Below are 25,004 nucleotides of genomic sequence, written 5' to 3' on the forward strand. Positions count from 1 at the left end.
TCCATGTCTTGAGAGAAAATGAAAATGAAGAAAATGAAAAGAAACTGCGCCTCTGCGATGCGTTCTCCTATGGCCTAGTGTTTATACTTTTTATGAGCGACAGCATCCAAAATCAGCGTCCAGCAATAATTAACATTCAGCGTTACTCGTTGGGCGATCATTAATAATCGCCGCAGATAACCTTGAAATACAAGAGGATCATTAAAGTCAGTGAAACCTAAGCAAAAAAATCTCTCACAATCAAAACTACAGTTTAAGAAAGCATATTTATTTTAAAACCATTAACAACTTGAAAACATCAAGGATCACGAAAAATCAAGGTGCCACCAAAATTGCCTCGCACAGACAGGCCAATGTTACATGCTTACCCTGTGTCATCGTCCCCTGCTATGAAGGTCTGACAACAATGACAGAACAAACGGCAACCAAAATGAAAAATATGTTTAGCACGGTCCATGCTATCGGGAGGAAGGGGAGGCCGATGTCTGATTTGAGGTAATTATTTTTAGTCAAATAATGCATGATGCAGTTTTATGGGTAGTAAAACACATTTTTGGCCAGTACATTGTCTCAGGTCACCTGCCATTGGCAGATAAGACAAAAAGTTAATTTTGGACCCTGAGTGTGAGTTCAGTCCTCCAGCAGTATATCCAGCTCTTCTAAAGGCAGTCTGATCCGTAGTTCCTTCTCTGTCATCAGATCTACAAACTCCTGCAAATGCTCAGGGAACAGCTGCACCGCGTCCATGTACAGACCCTGACCACACACACATGAATGCAGATGTATGCATACGCACAGGTATGAATGCAAATACACATAGAGTACATAGAGAAGAGAGAGGGAGAGAGACAAACACACACAAAATTAATTGACTGCAGATTTAAAAAAATCACACCCAGGTGTAAGCGGTGCAGGTTTGGGAGCAGTCATCTGGGGAAATCACATTATTTCTGATATAGCGTGATCTTCCCAAGGTGTGCTACATCCTGCTGGTTAAACTCCTCGCTGTCAGGTGAAAAGAAGCGGCTGGTGACTGCACATGTATCGGAGCAAAAATGTGCTAGTCTACCCCCACCCCAGATCGGCAGAGGGGGTGGCGGAGCAATGACCAGGGCAGCAGGGGTAATTAGCAAAGTACAATTGGGAGAAAATATGAGAAAAACCGACTTGATTAAAAAAAGAAAAACATTAATTCCGATATGTGTCGTTTATCTGTGCAAAAATGATGACCTCTATGCCTCCCTAGCTATGGCCCTTTTTCCCTAGCCCCACCCCCTTCCTTGACCCTCCCACATCACATATCCACACCCCGTAGCCACCCCTCGAATCCCAACGCTCTACCACCTTCCTATCCCTAGCTATGGTCCCTTTTCCCTAGCTCCGCCCCCTCGTCTCATGCTACAAACATCTCATGCTACAAATGGACAGACACACATGTATAGAAGCGGCTGTACCACTTAAAAATGCAGCGGAAGGGGATAAACAGTGATAATCTGATTGGAAGCTATCTGTGAAAGCTGTGCATCTCACCTTGGCCCAGGGAATATTCTGTAAAGCCTTGTAGAAGATCCCTCTGGCCTTATCCACGTTCCCTCCTGAAACCTACAAACACACACGTTAATTCGTCATTTTCCACTCATATTCATCATGTCAGCTTAAAGGCAAGCAGAGATTGACTGGCTGTGTGTGTGTGTGTGTTTCCTGTCTCACCAGGAAGTGCATGTACATCCTCCAAAGTAATGGACAGTGAGCACCCATCTCTGTTGCTATGGTGCTTTCAAACAGGCCACGGATACGGTTGCTAAGGCCATTCTCTGGCAGGACGGGCAGCGCAGCGTCATGGCAACCAGACCTACAGAGACCCAAGAGGAAGGAGCAACATTCTAGTAGTAATGTTAATGGCTAATTTATAACTTAACTGTGACTTTGCTCTGATTGTTTTTAACCAGCACAGTTCTAGTGCCTTTTTTTTCTTTTTCTTACAATTTTTAATACATCATAGGAATTTTGCTACAGATTTATATTTGTGTTCAAGGTCACATACAGCATCATAGTAGTAATGAGCAGTGAAATTAGGGCCGCAGCCACTGCTGTGACTGCGGCTACATTTGCACATGTAGGGACAAACAAGACATGATAAAAGTTAAAAATGAAAATTAAAGCTAAAAGTTAAAAGTAAAAGTTCACACCGGCCATAATATTGGCCTCACATTGTCGGTCAGGCAAATTCAAGTAGAGTCGAGTAAGGTTTCATCAATAGCACCAAATTGCACCACTAGATTGATAGGCAGTACAATAAGAATATAGCAATATAATAATAATATAGCAGCAATAACATTATAATGCAGCATAATGCTATAATGATTGGTTGGTATTCAATTAACTTTTCACTATACATTTCAAATAAAACCAAAACAAACTAGAGACCATCACGCGACGAGATCACACCAGTCGCAATGCCTGTGACTTAAAACTTATGTGGGCCATTTATTTTCCCATAGAAATTTAATAAAAATAGTTTTACTTGGTCAAACCAAACGATTCTGCTATACGGTATTTAGAAAACGGAGAGACCATAGAAAATTTCACTCGGACCAAAACGTAAAAAAAAAACGGATTTAAAAGAAACTCTTTTTTCACCCCTGTTCTATGGTCTCTCCTGATTCTAAATATAAGCTGAATATCTTGGTTTGGTACTTGGTCAAATTTTTATAAGGATTTTACGAAATGCCTATGGGAAAATAAATGGCGGATGGAATCTCTTGGTGCGTATGCCTAAACCGGTAGAGGGCGTGACTTTGGTTCTCTATAAACACCTGGCAAAGTACTCAAAATCGCCTCTGTGGTAGTTCCTACGCAGGCGCACACACACACACACACACACACACACACACACACACACACACACACACACACACACACACACACAAACACACACACACACACACACACGCACATCAAATGCATCATCACTAAGTGCATGTACTGTATGTTAAGTGTGAACAAGCAGCCAAAGTCTACAGATCATGGCATGTTGAGGACTTTAAAGAGTTTGACCATGTGAAAATGTCTGTGTCGTTTCTAATGCGACATGCATGCAGTATAACCCTGTATCTATCCATCTACCCATCATTCTTTCTGCTCCTACCTCTGAGCAGCGTCCACCAGCTGCTTCCTCTGTTGCTCGGCAACGATGGCAAAGAGGCGTGGCACCACGCTGCTGTCACCCCTGGTTACGGAGTGAAAGAAGCGGCGTGCCCGGCCGGCGCTGTGGTAACGCTTCTCCACCTGAAAAAGGGCTGGTATGAAGGACAGCACGCCAAAATCAAACTGGCACAACAAGTACAGCTTCTGTACGGGAGGGAGGGATGCAACTGGACAGGCAGACACCATATAATGTGCCAAAGTCATGCCCTCTTCCGGGTTCAGCAGAGGACCTAAGAGATTTCATCGGCCATTCATTTTCCCATAGATGTTTCGAAAAATCATCATCAAAAGTTTAGCTATATTCAGAATCAGGAGAAACCATAGAACAGGGGTTTCCAAAGTTAAAGTCGAACTGAACCCGTTCGTCACGTGCATATGAGTCCGTTTCAGACTGAAAACATAGTTTGTCTAAGATGACAGGTTGAGAGGCGGGTCATAGTATCATGTCGATGATTTTATTTGACAATTCTGGGGACTGGATTGGGCTTTGGCCAATCCTGGCGTGTTCCGCCTCAAAATCGAGTGGGATTCAGTGTGTTGTGGCGCTCCCCTCGGGAAGAGCCTGGTGACGCGAGGTTAGTGGCTGAGTGGAGCTCAGCGAGCCGCAGGCAGCCAGCTGCCTTCGTGTTGCCGAGCGGAGAGTGCAGTACGTCGGCCTGGAATCTCCGAAGTGTGACCCCCTGACAACCAAGCTCTCGGATGCGTGCGCCATTATCGGTGCTGTAAATATGATATCCCTGGAATGCGCGTTTTAACGAGCCAGTTACATTTCTTTGCATTCTTAGAGATTATAGTTTTAGTTTTTTGTTCATCTTTCTAACAATTGGCCAAGTTAGTAGTTAGTTTATGGGATAGGAATTCTGCCAGATGACAGGCACTAGGTGCCATTTTCTACTTCATTTGGAAGAGAAAATTATCCTGAAATGAAGATTTGATTGACAGCTGCATGTCGTGATATGATTGGTTGAAATGGGGTAGATATTTGATAGTACTAGGTGACGTCAGTAAACTGTACATTACTGTTATCAATGAAATCTTGAAAAATGAACTTTTGATGTGAAAAAGTGTGAAAAACTAAAGAAATTAGATTGTTGTGATTTTTTTGCATACATTATTAAATAGGTGCACTGCATGCATACCCAGGTATTTGAACTAAAAGAAAATAAGTCATTTTTGGGTTCAGCTCGACTTTAAGAATGCCAGGGCCCACTTTGAAATCTCAAAATCTTTTCCGAGGCCCACCAAACCCTTTAATCACAACTCTGATCAGCACACGACTAATATGATGGATTTCCCTTTTTATTTTTATTTCATTAACAGAGCATGTGAATTTGGGCATACAGCAAATTAATAATCCATCCACCACATACAAAACATTTCGGCAAAATACCCAAAATCCAGATTGCCAACATTTTCTCCCCCTTACTCATCAGAAATATTTGCCTGCACAGGGGTTAAAGTGAGATTTGGCAGGTGACTTTGAAAAGAAAATGCACACGCATTTCACTTCCTACCAACTCCAAACAATGTGCAATTTTCTTTGCTTTTAGCTAGATTGAATTCAAATTAGCCTGACATGGTTTGAAAGCTCGCAGGCTGGGGTACATCACCCAAATCACATTAGTAATGTTGCAGTTACAATGTTACAATGCGTTAGCTCAAATGTTAACCGTTTCACGTACAGTATGTGGGTGGAGTATGCTAACACCATTAGCGCCAAGATTTGGGTGGTCTAACCTAGTTTGTTAGTGTATTATTCACACTTTCTAGTCAAGTATGGTTCATTTGGTAGTTTGTATTCATTCAAAAACGTCCGCCTAAAAAAAGAAAAAATATATAATAATAATAATAATAATAATAATAATAATAATAATTATAGGGGCATGACTTTGGCACTCTATATGGAGATGCCAGCAATGTGAAAATTGCTGTTACTGGTTTTCTCAATTGCTGTACAACTGTACAACATCAAGTTTGATAGCATCTGATCTACAGGAGTGAATCTTGACAGACAGACAAACAAACTGGATAAAAAAAAAAAAAGTGAACTGAATTTTGGTAAATTACCTGAGTCTTACCTGTATGTAAATGCTCCAAAGGGGGGCGCTGCTGGACCAGATGGAGAGGGCAGAGGTCAGCGTCTGTCTCAGCATCGCCAGGGGAAACACACTGATGCTGGTATGGTATCTTAACAATGCTGTGTGCTGCACTGCTAATGCCTCGCACTCACAAGCTAGCCAGTTAGCATAGAGCCTGCTAGCATGGCTGGAGTCAGTTGTGGTGTCGTTTGCGTCAACGCTAGCAAGGTTTGCTTTGTCGCTAATGTTTGGGTGCTTAGCATGGTCAAGCGTTAGCGTGCGGTGCAGCCCCTCCAGTCTGTCCTTAGCCTGGCTGTAGGCCACGTTGGCGGCATGGACGCCCATGGTGAGGTACTGGAACAGAGCACAGGAACCCACCAACCCTCTCAGCCTCAGAAGCTCTCCTACCAAGTCTTCTTGACCTGATGGTGAAGTGATGAGCAATGAGATGAAATATACTCTAATAATAGATTCAGCTGGGTCCTGCTCATAGACCGTATAAAAAATATGGACTGAGTCACCGTGACGCCACCCATTGTGAACTTGTGTTTTGAAGCCAGTTTGCTGACGTTTTGGCTGCTGCCATCTTGGCTCTTGTGCAGCTCGGGCGAGATCAGGGTTTTCCCACAGAACTGCCTGCTATTGGTCCATGATCGGTGAGCTGCGCGATCACTGGACAGGCGAGCTGTCAATCATGCCCAAAGTCTTTTCTATTGTCTATTTTATTCTAGAAGGGTGAGTTATGTCAAAACTAGAACGACCGCACGACGGATATATGCCAAAATGTGAAGAAATTCCATCAAGGCATTAGTTATAGCATTACCGAGCTTGAAAATGGTGTTCGTGAGGTCACAGTGACCTTGAACTTTGACCACCAAAATGTAATCAGTTCATCCTGTAGTCCAAGTGGACGTTTGAGGCAAATTAGAAGAAATTCCGTCAAGGTGTTCCATAGATATCGCATTAACGTGCATGAAATGAGCGGTCGTGAGGTCACAGTGACCTTGAACTTTGACATTTGACCACCAAAATCTAATCAGTTCATCCTTGAGTCCAAGTGGACATTTGAGGCAAATTTGAAGAAATTCTGTCAATGCGTTCCTGAGATATCGCGTTAATGAGCTTAGAAAATGGCGTTCAAGAGGTCACAGTGACCTTGTCCTTTGACCACCAAAATCTAATGAGTTCATCCTTGAGTCCAAGTCGACGTTTGAGGCAAATTTGATGAAATTCCATCAAGGCGTTCCTCAGATATCGTGTTAACGAACATCGGACGGACGGACGGACGGACAACCTGAAGCCGGTGGAGGCATAAGAATCACCCCCTGTACAGTTGTCATTAAAGGTGAAATTAGCTATAGAGCCCAAAACCGTTTTTTAACCAGGTTGTAAACACGTTTAATCCTGTTGTAAAGTCAGGCATTTTAACAACGTGGAACAACTCCCTTTTTCGAGCCAGCCTCAAGTGGCCATTCGAGGAGCTACAGATTGTATTACTTCCGCATAACAGTAGGCATAATCTGTCCATCCCTGAGCTTGCTGCGTGGTCCTACTGCATTAAAATGGGAATTAAAAAAAAGGCACAACAAAAATATAATTTCATAACTTCAGTAGTGTAATTTTCTAGCTTGACATGTCAGACTTTACAGCAAAAAAAAACAGCAGTAGCGAGCACACTTCAAAATTGAAGTCAGTCAAGGTGCAGGGCCAAGGTAGAAACGTACAAAAGATAACAAAAGGCCAGCACTCAAAAAAGTCCTTTAGGTTTTTTTAATACTTAGCTTGTACAGCACAACAGAAAAAAACCTAAAGGACTTTTTTGAGTGCTGGCCTTTTGTTCTCTTTTAGACTTTACAGCAACACTTGTGCAGCAGTGTTAGGGAAGTATTAAGGTGTTAAGAAACAAGACCATGGCTGGGACAATGTTGCTACTGCCCTGTTTTACCATCTGCTATTACCAGAAACTCTGAACATTTTAGCTCAGTTTGTGCTGGAAGAACAGTGCCCTCTTCCTGTTTTATGCTGTAAAAGCAATATTCCTGTGCCATAAAGCAATAAGCAAAATCGGACATGGTGTCACACAATGAAAAATGCACAGTAGAGGCTACAACATTTCTGTCGGGCAGCCTTGTTTGTTTAGGTTTATTTCTTTAGGTTTGTTCATACTAATCTCTAAAAATGATTGTGCTAGTGATTTATTAATGGTAAAACGCTAGTAGAGTTAGTACTTTTGTTCACATCCAGACAGATAAAAGCACACAGAAGTTAGTTACTGATAAAATGTACCTTTGCCGTTGGCCTGAGAGCTGTGGTCTTGGTCCAGAGCAGACAGGCTGGCTGTCACAGCCTGTTCATATGACCTCCTGGCTTTTAGGATGGAGACTGAGGAGAGGGACTGCCATGAAGAGGAGCATGAGGAGGCTCCTTCTGCTAGCCTGGTTAGCACACACACTGCAGGGGAGGCAGTCGCTTCAGTTTGTCCTCCGCTCCCTCCCTCCTCCACCTCTAGCTGGGCCCACAGCAGACAGAGCTCGCAGAGGGCGGGGCTACTCAGCCCTTTGGCTCCCCCCATCCCCGTCGCCGTGGAGAACACCTTGCGAGCGTCGTCGAGGTTCCCCAGCAGCCACTCGAGATGGCCGTACTCCCGCCACAGCTCCAGCGACGAGCGATTGTCAGACTCCTTGAGCAGCCGCTTGGCCACCCGCTTGCTGCTCTTACCCTGAGAGCGCAGGAGCTTCTTGCTGCCACCACGCAAGCAGCGCAGGACCTGACACACACACACACACACACACACACATTAATTGGCGGTGATGAGAGAAAAACATTGTAACAGGGGTTTTCGAAGTCTGAGACTGTGGGCCTCCCCCCCAGACAAAGCTTGGAAAAAGGCACCCCCTCTTCGCTCAATTCCTGGATGCCATCGCCTATGGGATCATGATTATGTTATTTGATCCCATAGAGCATAGACACTCAACAATTGATCTAAGATAGCCTAATATTGCTGTTTTACATACTTCAGACACACCTAATACATTAAAAAAAGTCTGAAGGCATTTATTTGTTTCTGACTGGGAAAGAGGGGAAAATTGTCGAATTCCCCCAAACTACTCTATCTCTTTAACCAAATCACACACATTTAGGCTATTCTATGTGATCTCCTTTTGATAACGAATGTAATATTTTTTTTCACTTCCATTCACTGAGCCTCCCCTGAAAGTGCTTGGAGCCCCCCTGGGGAGGCCCACCCCCCACTTTGAAAACCACTGCATTATAACATTCAAACTGACCCGGGCCGAAACCAAGCTGACCTCACTGCTTTTTCTCCTAGTCTTAACATACTTGCTTCATCCCAGTTGTGAAAACCTTGAACCTAAACCAGACTCGAGTATGTCAAGAATCGCTCCAAGCCTTGTGAAAACTTATGGAACCTGCAGGTTTGGAGAGTTTCAAAAATTCTTAAACAATGAATATTAGTAACACAAAGCTCCAAGGTAAAAGCACTCGCCTACTGGTACTTCCGGCTTGGTCAGACGTTCGTACAGATACAATTGGCCGTGTCTGCAGGTGGGAAGTCGGTGGGGTATGAGTCCTAGTGGCTGCACTAGTGCCTCCTCTGGTCGGTTGGAGTGCCTGTTTGAGGGCGAGGGGAACTGGGGGGAATAGCGACTGCACATGTATCGGATGAAGAATGTGCTAGTCTACAGCTCTCCCCAGATCAGCAGACGAGGTGGAGCAATGACCGGAATGGCAGAGGGAATTGGCCAAGTACAAATGAGGTGAGGTTAAAAAAAAAAAAAAGTAACTCAAAGCTCCATGATATTCCAGGAATTCCATTACCAGTGGGAACTCTGAAAGTTTTCTATGATTCTTTCTGTCCTCTTTTCCCATCCCAAGCTTCTTGTAATCTCTCCCAACCTGAAATTGCAAGACACTTGGACAGACAGACGCCTACCTTGAGTTTCTCGTACTGCATCCAGCTGAGTGACAGCACAGCTCGGTGGCATGCGGAGAGGAGCGGCTGGACCATACTGAGCACGTTGGTGACAAACCCCTCCCCCTGCTTCCCCAGCCCCGCCCACTTCCTGGATTCCTGGAGAGTGGTCATGTGACCCACTGAGTTGACCCCGGTCTCAGGTAGGCCATGTGAGGTCAAGGGCCACTGAAGGTCATTACCTGGGAAATGACACAAGAGTGAGAACGCCGACTTTCTTCACCTTGATTATATGCTTCAAGTTGATTATATTGAAGTTGTACAATATTGGTTGGATTATGGTGATTATTTACAAAGATTTATTTCTATTTTATTTTGGGTAGTACGGTAAGTATGCTACCGTGTTGAACAATCAATGTTCGATTATGTTCAGTAATGGAAGGGGTGAACAGAGAAAAGGAGATGATGTGAATGTCTCATTGTTATTATTGTTATGATTATTATTTTATTATTATTAGATGCTGAAAGACAAATTCCACTGACTTTGAGTAAAATTACAATAAATTCTAAATTCTGATTATTCTGATGAATCAGGTCTACCTGGTCTACCCTGAGTGAGCAGGGATAGGTCCTCCAGCAGCAGGCCAGAATGACAGGGGGCAGCAGAGAGTAAGGAGTCCACAGGCAGACCCAGGAATGACAAGAAGTGGAGGAGAAGACGGAGACGGAGGTCTGGTGTTGACAGACAAATTAGAGATGGACCAATGTCATCAAACAACACCTAGAGAAGGAGGGACACAGAGAGAGGGAGAGGGAGAGAGAAAGACGGTTGTAAAACAAAGTTGTCATTCATTGGGCTCCAAACTAATTTGGAAGATAAGTTGGATTGCTGTCTTCTACTCTCTCCCTCCCTCTCTCCCTCCATCTGTCGCTCCACCCACCCAGTACCTGTCTGTCTGGGTCATCACAGTCCTCCTCTGACTGGCCCTTGGCCTTGTCAGGCCTCCAGGGCAGCCACTGAGCTGCTTCGCGGGACGACTCCACATGTAGCCAGAGTGTCCATCTGGGCTGGCTCCGATCCTTCACCTCCTCCCCCTCCTCTTCCTCCTCGTCGTCCTCCTCTGAAGACATACAAACACACACTCAGCTCAGTTTCCAGATGGAATGCTGTGGGAGCATTTTATTGAACAGTGTGTAAAACCTGCCTCACCCTGCCTTAAGGAGCTGCTGACACACCTAGAATAGTTTCATTAGTCTGGTTTTCAATGGAGAGTTTGAGCATCCCATGATGGTCTGCTGTATCAGAGGGTACCTACCTGCATTAGGCTGGAGCCACCCTCCTCTCTCCTGTTGGAGCATCCAGGCTTTCCAACCTCTGGCCCCTGCCTCACCGACCCTCGCCTCCCCACTGTCCCAGAACGGCTCAAAGAACTCCACCTGCAGGCGCACACACACACGCGCGCACACACACACGCGCACACACACACACGCACACACACACACACACACACACACACACAAATGAAACACAGGTGAAATGTGTTAGTCCATATAACACACAGGGAGGTTGCCAGCATAACTTTGAAGCAGCCTTCTCCAAAACAACTGAAGTCAATGGGGAGCAGTTCTTTAGAGTTCCAAAACAAAAACAGCCAAACAATCACACGGTGAATAGAAAGACCTATACACCATTATTTGTTGCAATTTGCAAATTAATCAGCTACAGTTAAGATTTGAACTAAATTATGGTGTAAATATAGGTAAAAAAAAAACAGTTCAAAAGGTCCACTTCTCAGCAACTCAACCCAAAGAGGATACTGGAGCACATGTTTCACTGGAAAAGGTTTAATAGGTACAATGACTAACAGTTTGACACACACAGCATCTTCATCAGAGTCAAACTGATGAAGACACTGTGTGCATCTTCATCAGTTTGACTCTGATGAAGATGCTGTGTGTGTCAAACTGTTAGTCATTGTACCTATTAAACCTTTTCCTGTGAAACATGTGCTCCAGTATCCTCTTTGGGTTCAGTCATCTTCTTTGGGTTCAGTCACTGAGAAGTGGACCTTTGAACTGTTTTTTTTATATATACTGTCCTCTTCTGAGAGCACTGACCTCCCTCTCTGGAGGTGCTGAAACACAAGAGACTCCTTCTACAGTGTAAATATAGGTCTTTTGGAACTCTGAGAACTGGTCCTCACTGACTTCAGTTGTTTTAGAGAGGGCTGCTATGGGTTCTGCTGGCAAGCTCTCTGTGTGTTATATGGACAAACTTCACCTGTGTTTCAACTGGCATGAGGGTGAGTAGATGATGACAGAATTTAAATTTTTGGGTGAACTATACCTTTAAGATGATAGTTTAAGGAAAATGTGGCCAGTGTAGGTCCTCACAAATATAGTAATGCAAATGTGTGTGTGTGTGTGTGTGTGTGTGTGTGTGTGTGTGTGTGTGTGTGTGTGTGTGTGTGTGTGTGTGTGTACCTGCTGCCTTGTGGAAAGTCCTTGTACGCTGTCAGGTTTATAGAATGTAAAGTCGATCACAGCCTGGAACAGAGACACCGCCTTCTCGGACTGACCACACTGACGCAGGAAGTGACACTGCTGGTTGAAGATATCTGGACAGAAAGAGAAGAAGAATGGACAATCAGAAAACCAAAATATCCCGCATACAGCATGACATTGCTGGATAAACCAATGTTCATCTTGTAAACCAAGAAATCTCTGTTACCCAGCATGTCCTCCTCAGTCCCTGGCAGGGCAGGATGAGACACCATTCCGCCGTCGCGCACTGCACTGAGCGTGCTCAGACACTTCCCATAGGCGGAGTTGACCTTTGACACAGTGAATGTGCTGAAGTAGCTCTGGGTGAATAGCAGGTACTCCCTCCACAAGGGGGCGCTGTTTGGGTGGAGGAACACCTGAGATGCAACAGATCAAACACAACAAGAGTTGTAGCCACTTTGGAACATTGCCCTCTCAAGTGTTCCTGTCATTTTAGCGCTTTTGGATTCTATCTGGATCCATGTTTTTTTGGTGACGTGCGCTATTCTCATGTCACAAAGCCACAAAATGAAAAATCCATCAGAATCCACCTTAACACGTTCACTGCCATTGACGAGATATCTCGGCTTACAAAATCCAACGGTTGACTGCCAATGACGAGATATCTCGGCTTACAAAAAATAAAAATAAATTTGACGGTGGGACGTGGATCAACGCCCCCCACGTCTCCTATAAAAATATTGGAGCCACCGAACGTGTACAACCCATTCCACCGACCCACTAAGTGGCGACAGTGCTCTCCATTCTAGGAAAAAGCCGAGCCAAAACTGCAGGGGAACGCGCGATGAAACCATTCTCAAACAGTAAAATGGATTGGCGAAAACGCTTTCGCTTTCGCGCTGATTGCTGGCGGTAGGGGATTGCAAATTTGCATAATAGATTATGGGTGCAACACACTTTGAAACACGCAGCATAAATAAGACCAGAATCGCAAAAGAAACCCCGTTTCTTGGGGTTTCTCAACCGAAACCCCAAGAAACGAGCGAGCCCATCCAGACTTGCCCAGCGGCCGCCAGCAGACAGGAGCAGCAGCAGCAGGCAGCAGCAACGAGCTTGTGACACGCCCGCTGCAGCCAAGAAGAACACACACGGAGGGAGGAGTTTGAAGTAGAGGGGTGTTTCCTGCTGTTATGGAGGAAATTACTGTTCAAAACTATTGTTTAGATGTCTGACGTCTTACTGATGCCAAAAATGAATGGTTAAAGTGACTGTTCTATCGAATTTCACAAAAAGCTATTTATCTCAGCTTAAATTTTCAGACGCTGAAACCATGCTGTATTCAAGTGCTAATGCCTACATAACTACTAACTCTACAAACTAACTCTTTTAGACAGAGAGAGCACACATTCTATTAGTTCTTTTGAGATATTTTGTGTTCACAAAATCTTAGCAGAAAAGAATCCTCGGGTCTTGAAAGATGAGCCAGAATCCTCAAAAAAAACCTCTGGCAGAAGCTACCTACAGTAAAAAAAAAATGGCTGGCAGTGAATGTGTTAATAGATAAATAAATGCATAACAGAGTAACCCTCGAATGCAAAAACAGTCAATATTAGCATTGGACATGATACATTCAAATCTTGATTAAACAATGAGAAAGAAATACCGTGTATATATATATTTGAATATAGATATTACAATGTTGGTCTTGGAAATTTCAGTCTATAGACAGTTTTCACAGAATTGTGTTGCTACTATAGGGAACAGTTTTGGACCCTAGTTTATTTCCTGCCAGCAAACACTGCAACAGGAAATAAGCTAGGGTCCATTTAGAATGTTTATGTTGTCAAGTTGAAACGGGCTATAGCATGAAATGGTTAAAAATGTAAGTAATGGAATGGGAGAAGAAAGATGTGTAGGAATTAATCCAGTTCTTAAAAATATGTGTGAAAAGTGCAAAATTCATACATAATATTCATTAATCACTTCATTTTACACTGAATTGAATACAAACTACAGACTTTCCAAATTCTCACAACAATTATGACTAGTGGATTCTGTCCATTACGATAGCGACTTGTGAGTCCATATGACTTTTGTTTACAAGCCCTGGTTCACTTGTCAGTATGAACCCAAATACAACAATGCAACAAAGTCAACTTTCCCTCTGGTTCTTCTGACCAATGAAAACAAACAGTAGGTGTGATCCTAGCCGGAGTGTGCAGGGCTGCACTTTGAGCGACGACTGGAAACACACAAAAAATTCTCTCAACTGACCAGTTTCTTCCATTCTTTAGCCAGGGCCGAGGGCTCCCAGAGATCCTGGCAGATCCTGAGTCTCTCCAGCAGCAGGGCAATGCAGCCGGGGTTGGCGGCCACGGCGCGCTCCGCGATACTCAGCTTCTTCTCCAGCACCGCCCGGTAGGAGGACTTACGACGCTCAGGGAAATTGCCCTGCTGTTCCTCTTCGCCTCCAAACGCTGCCACACTCTGCTCATCCTGGGGAGTGAGGGATATTTGATATAATGCTGCATTCACATCGTATGGGAATAACCGTTGGACTGACAATATGATATAAAAGCAATGACTTGGTTCGGTTTCTTGCATTCGTACTCCATTGAGGCCATCAATATGCCACAATTGAAGTTTTTCAAGTAGTATTCACTCAGCACCTGAAAGCTGTGGTGAATGGCATTTTCATGGAGGAAGCTATTATTCCCACATATGATATGACAGGAATGCAGCGTAACTATGCAGCTGCCCACTAAATATAAAAGCCCTACAATTGTCAGAGGGTTAGCGAAAACATTTGTCATGGTGAGCAAAGGGACAAAGTGTACATTGAGTAATGGGACAAAACATAAATCTTTGCGACAATGATTACTAAAATAATTAAAACAGCATCTCGATTATATAGCTTACTGCTACTAGAGTAAAAGGGGAGTCTCCCTACCTGGTATCGTATGAATTCAATCCAAAGCTGAGGGTCTTCTGGCTGTTCTCTGAGCCGCCTGTTGAACTCTTCGGTCCTCCCAACCAGAAGGGCGCCACTCTGCCCCGTCTGCGTCTCCTGCTTCTGGCTGTCTGTCTGCTCCTGCTGCCCCTTCCCCTGCAGCCAGAGGGCCGTGGAGGCGTCGTACACACCAAGGGGGTTCACCGACGATGTCTGCACGTTCTCACCTGGGTCGACGCGTAGAAGGTTCAAAGTTAGGCGAGAGGATTAAAAGGGGATAAGATGAAGATATGTACCAGAGACGTTATGGACCAACCGGTGGCCAAGGGTGTTTCTATGAAGTGAGTCGTAGACTTTAGAAAAATAAGGTTAAAGGAACATTCTGTTTTTTTACAACTTGGACCTTATTTCCAGCTTTAATTATGATTTTTAACTCAACCTGATTTAAAAAAAATATATATCGATGCACTAGTACGAAGCTATAATGTGCCGAGCAGCGGCCTGGAAACTAGGAATACGGGGCATGTGTAATCCATGTACTTACGTGCTGTAAATAGCTTATTTTCTGACACGCAGCGGCTCATATCCTTATTATATCATAGAGACAATGAGAAAATGAAGACTCTATTTACCTTGGTGCAGCGTGTTCACCCTGGGGTTTGCTGTCCGTCACATTGGTAGAGATAGCAGCTCCCGTTCTCCCCACTCCTTAGTTTGTAATCCTAATGACGTTAGTCCGGGACCAGGTCAAATAAATACGTGTGGCCATCGAATTGCTGCATCATGTTACTCTATATTATCGAAATCAGATAAATATTCAGCCATCCTATGTGTGTTTAGCCTGCCATGGAAGGTCTCTCAACTGAGTCTGAGGTCTGAGTCCACGGATATCAGTCCTCGGATGGAAACAGAGCAATGGATGGCTGGCAGAGGTAAATACAGACGGTCACATTCATGTCAGTATTATATAATAAGGATATGAGCCGCTCTATGTCAGTATTATATAATAAGGACATGAGCCACTCTGTGTCAGTATTATATAATAAGGATATGAGCCACTCTGTGTCAGTATTATATAATAAGGATATGAGCCGCTCTGTGTCAGTATTATATAATAAGGATATGAGCCGCTCTATGTCAGAAAATAAGCTATTACACGATGTCAATACAGGCATTAGCCTACACATGCCTCATTTCCAGGTCACTGCTCGGCGCATTATCGCTTTGTGGTGCATTGATATAAAAAAAGAACTTTGCAGGGTGAGTTAAAAATCATAATTAATTAAATAAGGTCCAGGTTGTAAAAAAATTAATTCTCCTTTAAAGGAAGGCTTTGCCGATTTTCAACCCTCTTTGTACCATTATAATGTCGCTAATATATGTAAATGGACAGCCTTTACCTTGTCTTCGTGTTTTCCTGGGCCAAGAGTTCTGCAATTTATTTCAGGCACTTCCGTGTTAGAATGTCCAGAATGACACAAAACGTGTTATTCTGGACACGGAAGTGTACAACTGTTCTGCTAACTACAGGTTGTTTATTTCTTTTTCTTTCTGTATGTGCACATCCACGGCCCATGGAGAGCCTTAACGAGCGTTAATGAGCCATACCAGCTGGCAGGAGCGGAGTTTCTGCAGGCAGACGAATGTGGATTTCTCTATGGAGAAAACATATACACAAGGTAAACACTGTCCATCTGCAGATATTGCAGAGATTAAAGCGGGTTGTGAATCGGCAAAACCTTCCTTTATGTTGGGCTCTTACCAGTCTCTCTCCTGCCCTCCCCCTGCTCGCCACCCAGAGGCAGGTAGGGGATGGGGCTGATGATGTCAGCGCACTCTGGGATTCGGGGTAATGATTGAACCGGGGGCTCAGACCGCAATAGGTGGCGACTGGCTGGAGAGAAGTATCGGTCCGCGCCTCTCTTCTTGTCCCCGCCTTTCTTCTTCTTGTTTGGCTCAGACTCCTCCCAGATGATGCCCTGGCTGCGAGGGTCCAGGCCCAAGGCTGAGCTGCCTTTTCTCCTGTACCTGGAACACACACACACACACACACACACACACACACACACACACACACACACACACACACACACACAAGCATGAGGAGGAGTCAGTATATAAGAAAAGAGGTTGAAAGACAAACTGCTTGCATGTGTGTGAGTTACTTCCCTAGAGAGAGAGAGCGAGAGAGACTGTGTGTGTTGTTTGTTACCTGGCTATGTCTCCTCTGTACAGGGACTTGTATGTCCAGTTGGCTGGGTCTGGTTTTCGGTCCACACAGAATGGCTGCTCTGTGGTAGACTGGACGTCGTCCAACCAGGAGAAACGACTGGCTAACGGAGCCGGGGTACTAAAGACACACACACACACACACACACACACACACACACACACACACACACACACACACACACACACACACACACACACACACACACACACACACACTTCAGCCAACAGTGTGCGTACGTGCGCGCATGACGTGTGTTCTTGAACAGCTACTATATGTTAGTGAGAACCAATTTGAGTTTTATACCTGGGAGTTGAGGACATTGTGGGAAAGTGAGGTCATTTTCGGCAGGCCTCACTTTCTCACACAGCTTCAAAGGGCTGTTTGAAGGTTGAAACTTGGTTTTAAGTCAAGTCAAGTCAAGTTTATTTGTATAGCCCTAATTTACAAGCATGTCTAAGAGGACTTCACAGATAATATGTCTAGCTAAATTTATTTTATTTTATTTTATTTCAGGTTTATTTAACAGGGACAATGCACATTAATAAACATAAAATGTAAATGCGCCAGAGTTAGCCAGAAGGCTATTTTACATCTGCTGTCCCTGGACTGGTCTTAAGAGGTCACCCTGAAAATATAAAAAAAAATGGTAAAGCTATAAAGAGAAACATCAAAACATGCAGTATAAAAAAGAACACTCTAGGAATATAGATATATATATAAGAGCTATTATAAAAACTAGAACGACCGCAACGCGGACTTATGCCTCCGCCATTAGTTCATTCTTGAGTCCAAGTGGATGTTGGAGCCAAATTGGAAGAAATTGCATCAAGGCGTTTCTTTGCAGAATTGGATATTTGAGCCAAATGTGAAGAAATTTAGTCAAGGTGTTACTGAGATATGGCGTTACCGAGCTTGAAAATGGCATTTGTTAGGTCATTGTGACCTTGACCTTTGACCTTTGATAACCAAAATGGAATCAGTTCATCCTTGAGCCTAAGTGAATGTTTAAGGCGAATCTGATGAAATTCCGTCCAGGCGTTCCTCAGATATCGCGTTAACAAGCTTGAAAATGGGGTTTGAGAGGTCACAGTGACCTTGACCTTTGACCTTTGACCACCAAAATCTAATCAGATCATCCTTGAGCCTAATTGAATGTTTAAGGTGAATGTGATGAAATTCCGTCCAGGCGTTCCTCAGATATCGCGTTAACAAGCTTGAAAATGGCGTTGGAGAGGTCACAGTGACCTTGACCTTTGACCACCAAAATCTAATCAGATCATCCTTGAGCCTAAGTGAATGTTTAAGGCGAATCTGATGAAATTCCGTCCAGGCGTTCCTCAGATATCGCGTGAACAAGCTTGAAAATGGTGTTCGAGAGGTCACAGTGACCTTGACCTTTGACCTTTGACCACCAAAATCTAATCAGATCATCCTTGAGTCTAAGTGAATGTTTAAGGCGAATCTGATGAAATTCCGTCCAGGCGTTCCTCAGATATCGCGTTAACAAGCTTGAAAATGGCGTTCGAGAGGTCACAGTGACCTTGACCTTTGACCTTTGACCACCAAAATGTAATCAGATCATCCTTGAGCCTAAGTGAATGTTTAAGGCGAATCTGATGAAATTCCGTCCAGGCGTTCCTCAGATATCGCGTTAACAAGCTTGAAAATGGCGTTCGAGAGGTCACAGTGACCTTGACCTTTGACCACCAAAATGTAATCAGATCATCCTTGAGCCTAAGTGAATGTTTAAGGCGAATCTGATGAAATTCCGTCCAGGCGTTCCTCAGATATCGCGTTAACAAGCTTGAAAATGGTGTTCGAGAGGTCACAGTGACCTTGACCTTTGACCTTTGACCACCAAAATCTAATCAGATCATCCTTGAGTCTAAGTGAATGTTTAAGGCGAATCTGATGAAATTCCGTCCAGGCGTTCCTCAGATATCGCGTTAACAAGCTTGAAAATGGCGTTCGAGAGGTCACAGTGACCTTGACCTTTGACCTTTGACCACCAAAATGTAATCAGATCATCCTTGAGCCTAAGTGAATGTTTAAGGCGAATCTGATGAAATTCCGTCCAGGCGTTCCTCAGATATCGCGTTAACAAGCTTGAAAATGGCGTTCGAGAGGTCACAGTGACCTTGACCTTTGACCACCAAAATATAATCAGATCATCCTTGAGCCTAAGTGAATGTTTAAGGTGAATCTGATGAAATTCCGTCCAGGCGTTCCTCAGATATCGCGTTAACAAGCTTGAAAATGGTGTTCGAGAGGTCACAGTGACCTTGACCTTTGACCTTTGACCACCAAAATCTGATCAGATCATCCTTGAGTCTAAGTGAATGTTTAAGGCGAATCTGATGAAATTCCGTCCAGGCGTTCCTCAGATATCGCGTTAACAAGCTTGAAAATGGCGTTCGAGAGGTCACAGTGACCTTGACCTTTGACCTTTGACCACCAAAATGTAATCAGATCATCCTTGAGCCTAAGTGAATGTTTAAGGCGAATCTGATGAAATTCCGTCCAGGCGTTCCTCAGATATTGCGTTAACAAGCTTGAAAATGGCGTTCGAGAGGTCACAGTGACCTTGACCTTTGACCTTTGACCACCAAAATCTAATCAGATCATCCTTGAGCCTAAGTGAATGTTTAAGGCGAATCTGATGAAATTCCGTCAAGGCGTTCCTCAGATATCGCGTTAACAAGCTTGAAAATGGTGTTCGAGAGGTCACAGTGACCTTGACCTTTGACCTTTGACCACCAAAATCTAATCAGATCATCCTTGAGCCTAAGTGAATGTTTAAGGCGAATCTGATGAAATTCCGTCAAGGCGTTCCTCAGATATCGCGTTAACAAACATCCGTACGGACGGCCGGCCGTACGGACGGACAACCCGGATCCATAATGCCTTCGGCCTGGCTTCGCCGGCGGAGGCATAAAAAGTTAATTGACATAAAATGAGGACAGTATTGCAGTTAAACGAGACAGCAGTCAGCAACAAGCAACAAAATGATTCAGCCTAGCTAAACAATTAGCAATCTATCACATCACATGACAGACAAATCACAAATAGCACAGATGTTAGTAGACATAGCAGGAAGACAACATTGCAACAAGCAACAAACAGGCAAGACATGTCAGCCTAACTAGACAAATGGCACTATCAGACCACATGACAAACACAGCACAATGAGCACAGACAGGCAGAGAAGAGCAGAGATGACAGCATAATAATTAAGTACTTTAATATTGACAGAGCTGACTATTGGTTATCCACTTCTTTAAGTTAAGCTTAAATGAAGCGTAGGTTTTCAAATCTCTAATGTGTTTTGGAATTAAGTTTCACTCACGAGCAGCTTTAATTGAAAAGGCAGATTGGCTAAAAGCACTTTTTCTTAACGGGATAATGCAGTCCTCTCTCACTGCACTCAGTGTAGATTTATATACAGTTGATCCAATGTTTACAAACTGTCTCAGTACAGGTGGAGCCAGTTCATGGAAAATATTGAGACAGGAATCAGTATATTTAATCAGGTTTTCCCAATTTAAAAATCTAGCTGACACAACACTGACAACAGTAACAATTACAGTAGTAAATATAGCCGCAAGCGGCGATGGGCGGGGTTCAAGCCTTGCGCAGATGACAAAGCTTCTGATTCTGACTAGGACATCCTCCTTGATATATCTGCCAAGTTTCGCGATCATTGGACAAACAGGTGCGGAGTTACGGCCTTTTTTGTGTTAAGCCACGCCCATTTCTGGGGTTTATGGCGCCCCCTTTTGGTCGAATTGCACAAGATTTGACATGCATGGTCTATGATGGTCCCCGAACATCTCCAGCAAGTTTCGTGGAGATTCATTCATCACTCATGAAGTTATGACAATTTAGCTGTGAGGCCACGCCCTCTCACAACTTTAACGATCAATATCTCCGAAACTAAAGTAGATTTCAAAAATCCAATCACCATTGTAGAGCTTGCTCCATAGATGCTTCCTGGCGTTTTTGGTGCAAATCGGTCCAACGGTCTAGGAGGAGATGTCAAAAATGTGTTTTCCAAACTTTTCCAAATATCTCAAAAATTTTCCAGACGGACATTGAGGGTCCTTATGGCAAACTTGTAGAGCAGGTTCACCTGAACATCTGGGGAAAAAACGTTTGAAAATCGGACCAACGGCGTGGAAGTTATGGCCTTTAACGTAAAACCGTGGATTATAGCGCCACCTTCAGGCCGATTCGAAAAATCTTTCTTGAGCAGCTACCAGCCAACAATATCTGTCATTGGGCCAAATTTCAGGTCTCTGCCATTTACCAACTCACGGGAATTTGCGTCGGGGCAGATGAAAAAGAAGAAGAAGAATAATAAACCAGAGGAAAAACAATAGGGTTTCAGCCCCTTCAGGGCTTGAACCCCTAATAACAAGATTGAACAATCATAACAATAGAGAGAGACAGAGAGAAAGGGAGAAAAGGGGGACTGAATGTGGGGTAGGTTAGAATTAAGGGGTAGGTTAGAATTGGGTTTAGGTTAAGGTTAGGAGCTAGGGCAGTGGTTCCCAAACTGGGCTACGCGTACTACAGATGGTACTTGAGAGAAATGGGAAAATGTAAAAATAAATCATGAAAATAAATGAAACGTTAAAATAAAAATGCTCAGGAGGCACTAATTGCAACTCTTTCACTCCATTTCTTATTTTGTAATGTTATATTGTTCAAAATGTGGGTTATCATTCATTCATTGCATCATATGCTATATATAGTTTTGTATTGCAGTTTTGCAGCAACATGTAGTCAGGTAAAGGGTAGGGGTGGGGGAAAAAATCAATACACCATAGTATCGCGATATTTTGCCTGACGATATTGTATCGATATTTGGACGCCAAGTATCGATATAATTTCTTTCTTTTTTCTTTTGCAGGCCATGCCATGCCAGGCCACCAGACATCTGCCCGATGTTGCAGTCCGCGCCTGCAGTGGCGTATTGAGTCCAGAGAAGCTTAATAATGTAGCCTATGTGTGGGGCAAAAACAAAACAAAACAAAAACACTGCATGTTTTACTTCTGGTGAGGTCAAGGAAAAGGTAGGAAAAGGAGTTGAACAATATATCGAAATATCGCAATATTCAATATATCGCAATACTAGCATATCGCAATATCGCAATACTATCGTATCGTGACTCAAGTATCATTTTAGTATCGTATTGTGGGCATCTGGTGATTCCCACCCCTAGTAAAGGGGCTACTTGGACTCAGAAATCAGGAAAAGGGGCTACTGAAGCCAAAACAGTTTGAGAACCACTGAATTAGGGGCATTATGTCAATTAATGTCCTCACTAAGATAGCTGTACAAGTGTGTGTGTGTGTGTGTGTGTGTGTGTGTGTGTGTGTGTGTGTGTGTGTGTGTGTGTGTGTGTGTGTGAGCGCGTGTGTGTGTCGACTGTCTGCACCTATCTGCCTCCTGTTCCCTTCTGAGGTCACTGGGGTAGACGGTTTCAGAGTCCGACCCACTGCTGTCCGAAGACCTCGCACTCCTCTTCTTGTGCTTCTTCTTCTTCCTCTTCTTCTCTTTCTTTTTTCTCTTCTTTTTGGGTGGCACATCAGCCTCTTCCTCACCTTCCTCCTCCTCAGAGCTCGCCTCCCTGCCTTGACTGAGGATTAGAGGGTCGAGTCAATGTTCAAAAGAGTTACAGATTCAACAAGCAGCCAAGGGACCAAGAGAGAAAAGGCAGCAGTTAGCGAAGGCAGTGTTGAGAAATACAATGCTCAGATTGTACCTTGATTCTTTTTCGTTGTGCCTCTCGCTGGTCTTCTCTAAAGCCCGGTGGTGAAGAGAGAGGGCATCACCAGAGCCAAAACTTTTATTGGTCAGCCAGTCTAATTCTGAGGGCAGAGGGTGCAAAAAGCATACAGTATTTGAATTAGGGATGCACCGATCCACTTTTTTCACTTCCGATCCGATTCCGATACCTGAATTTGGATATCTGCCGATACCGATATTATGCCGATACCAATATTTTTCTTGAATATACAGTATAGGCAAAGATTTGGCCAATTAAAGTTTTTTTTTTAATATACCTTGCAAAAAGCAGACAAAATTAAGAAAATATACAAGGCAAAGAAGGATACTATTATACATTATTATACAAATTATGGCCAGCTGTGCGCTGGAATTGCAATTTTTTTTTTTTTTTTTTTTCCAATTCCGATCCGATCCGATCCGTGAATTAGTGCCATATCGGCACCCGATACCGATATTGGATCGGATCGGCCCCATCCCTAATTTGAATAGTCACCAAGAGGGTTTAGGGTTCATGTTATACATGATCACTGAGTAACTGTCTGCTATGATATAGCAGAAATAACCAGATCGACGGCAGTTGCCATATTTTTTACAAAGCTCCATACTTTGTTCTCTGTGATATGGAGAGAACAACACAGACCAAACGCCATTCAAAAAACATCTGCCACTTCACTATGGCCTTGCTATGGCAAACAAATGTGACTTAAATATCTTTAAGCAGAGTCCTTTTCAGAAAGTTATGTTCTGGGTGAGTAGGATAACATAAACTAAGATGAAAATAAGGTCCAGGTTGTAAAAAAGAGGAATTCTCCTTTAAGACCTTTTACAAATCGTTGGGACTTTCTCAATCTGGGCACCCAGAGTCCATCAGTCTGATGACTACTACTGTATGACCTCACCTGGGACAGACAGACCATATTTCGGGGTTTCCGCTGTATAGTGGATGTCCAAGACTTCCACTGCGATTATTGTTTACAGTCCAATTGACGCGAGAATGGAGTTGGAGCTGATCGATTGTAGTTCCAGACGACATTTCGGCTAATAATAATAATTATAGCTGCAGATGAGATGTTGTCAGACTGTAAACACTGACGGAAGGGGCAGGACGTCCCTCTACAGAGGAAACCCCGAAATATTGGGTCGTCTGTCTCAGTGATATTAGTCGTCAGACTGATAAACTCTGGGTTCCCAGATTGGGACTTCAGCATACAAGTGATTGACAAGCAGCACAAAATAATCTCAACAATTTTTAATCTTTACAATTAGTTAATACTGCACAGGAGAAGACTATGGGAGGCAAATCAGTAGCAAAGGTTGAAATGTAACTGGATCAAGTGCTTGCTATGTCGATTGGATAAGACTAATGTTAATTGGTCTACAGTTTAGTTAATCTACAGCGACTATTCAACACAAAGTAGGCTAATGGGTTTTGATCACTGTGCTACAACCTTACATCAGAGAGGAAAGGACAACTAAGCCCAACGGCTAATATCCTGGCTTTCTAAAGACACAACACTGAAGTGAGATAAGCAGTAATAAACACAGACACACACACACACACACACACACACACACATACAGTACATACATATACATATACACACACACACACACACACACACACACACACACACACACACACACACACACACATATATATATATATACACACACACACACACACACATAGGTATATATATATATATATATATACATACATACATACACACACACACACACACACACACACACACACACACACATATATACACGGTATATATATATAGAGAGAGAGAGAGAGAAGAGGGAGGGAATAAATTAGACATATTATGCCACTTGTTTATTTTTCGTAAGCAATTTTCTTACTATTTGAGAGGTCCTAATCGCTTTTTTGTTTGTTGTTATCTCAGAAACTGAAATTGTAAGTTAAGAAAAATGTCTTTCGTTCAACCCTATGGTTAGAAATCAATCAAAGAAGTACGGAATTTACTGTCTCTCTGGTTCAACTTCAACGACGGGCAACCGTTTGGTAGCCGAGGCTAGCTAACTAGACTTTTGGCAAGCTTTGTCGGTTTTCAGTAACGATATCCACGAAATGAGACTGAAAACAACAGAAAGCGGATGATAATGTCATATGAAACAATGGTCACCTTTAGAAGAATCATCGACTTTGTTACTTGTCACTTCGGCAAAAGCTGGAAACAGAGCCATACTGATATAATGTAGCTAACAGAGCTAACATGTAAACAGTCGCCTGAATGTGACATCACTGACAGCTATCTTCTTTGCATTTTATGGCGGATTGC

The 25,004-nt window shown here is 43.4% G+C and overlaps 1 protein-coding gene across 1 annotated transcript; it reads right to left on the bottom strand.

Annotated features, from left to right (window-relative positions):
- Positions 1-326: 326 nt before the first annotated feature.
- nrde2 (NRDE-2, necessary for RNA interference, domain containing) lies at positions 327-24,909 on the bottom strand (the record flags this gene model as incomplete). Its single annotated transcript, XM_083633364.1, has 19 exons — positions 327-756; positions 1,531-1,602; positions 1,711-1,852; positions 3,149-3,288; positions 5,286-5,707; positions 7,572-8,052; positions 9,238-9,458; positions 9,817-9,997; positions 10,165-10,337; positions 10,533-10,653; positions 11,701-11,834; positions 11,948-12,137; positions 13,996-14,217; positions 14,672-14,898; positions 16,434-16,699; positions 16,884-17,021; positions 22,346-22,546; positions 22,673-22,778; positions 24,849-24,909. 19 exons carry the CDS (start codon positions 24,907-24,909, stop codon positions 631-633), a joined length of 3,624 nt encoding a protein of 1,207 aa, XP_083489490.1. The 3' UTR covers positions 327-630.
- Positions 24,910-25,004: the final 95 nt, after the last annotated feature.

This window comes from Poromitra crassiceps, assembly GCF_964638095.1.
Source record: "Poromitra crassiceps genome assembly, chromosome: 3".
Lineage (NCBI taxonomy): Eukaryota > Metazoa > Chordata > Actinopteri > Beryciformes > Melamphaidae > Poromitra > Poromitra crassiceps.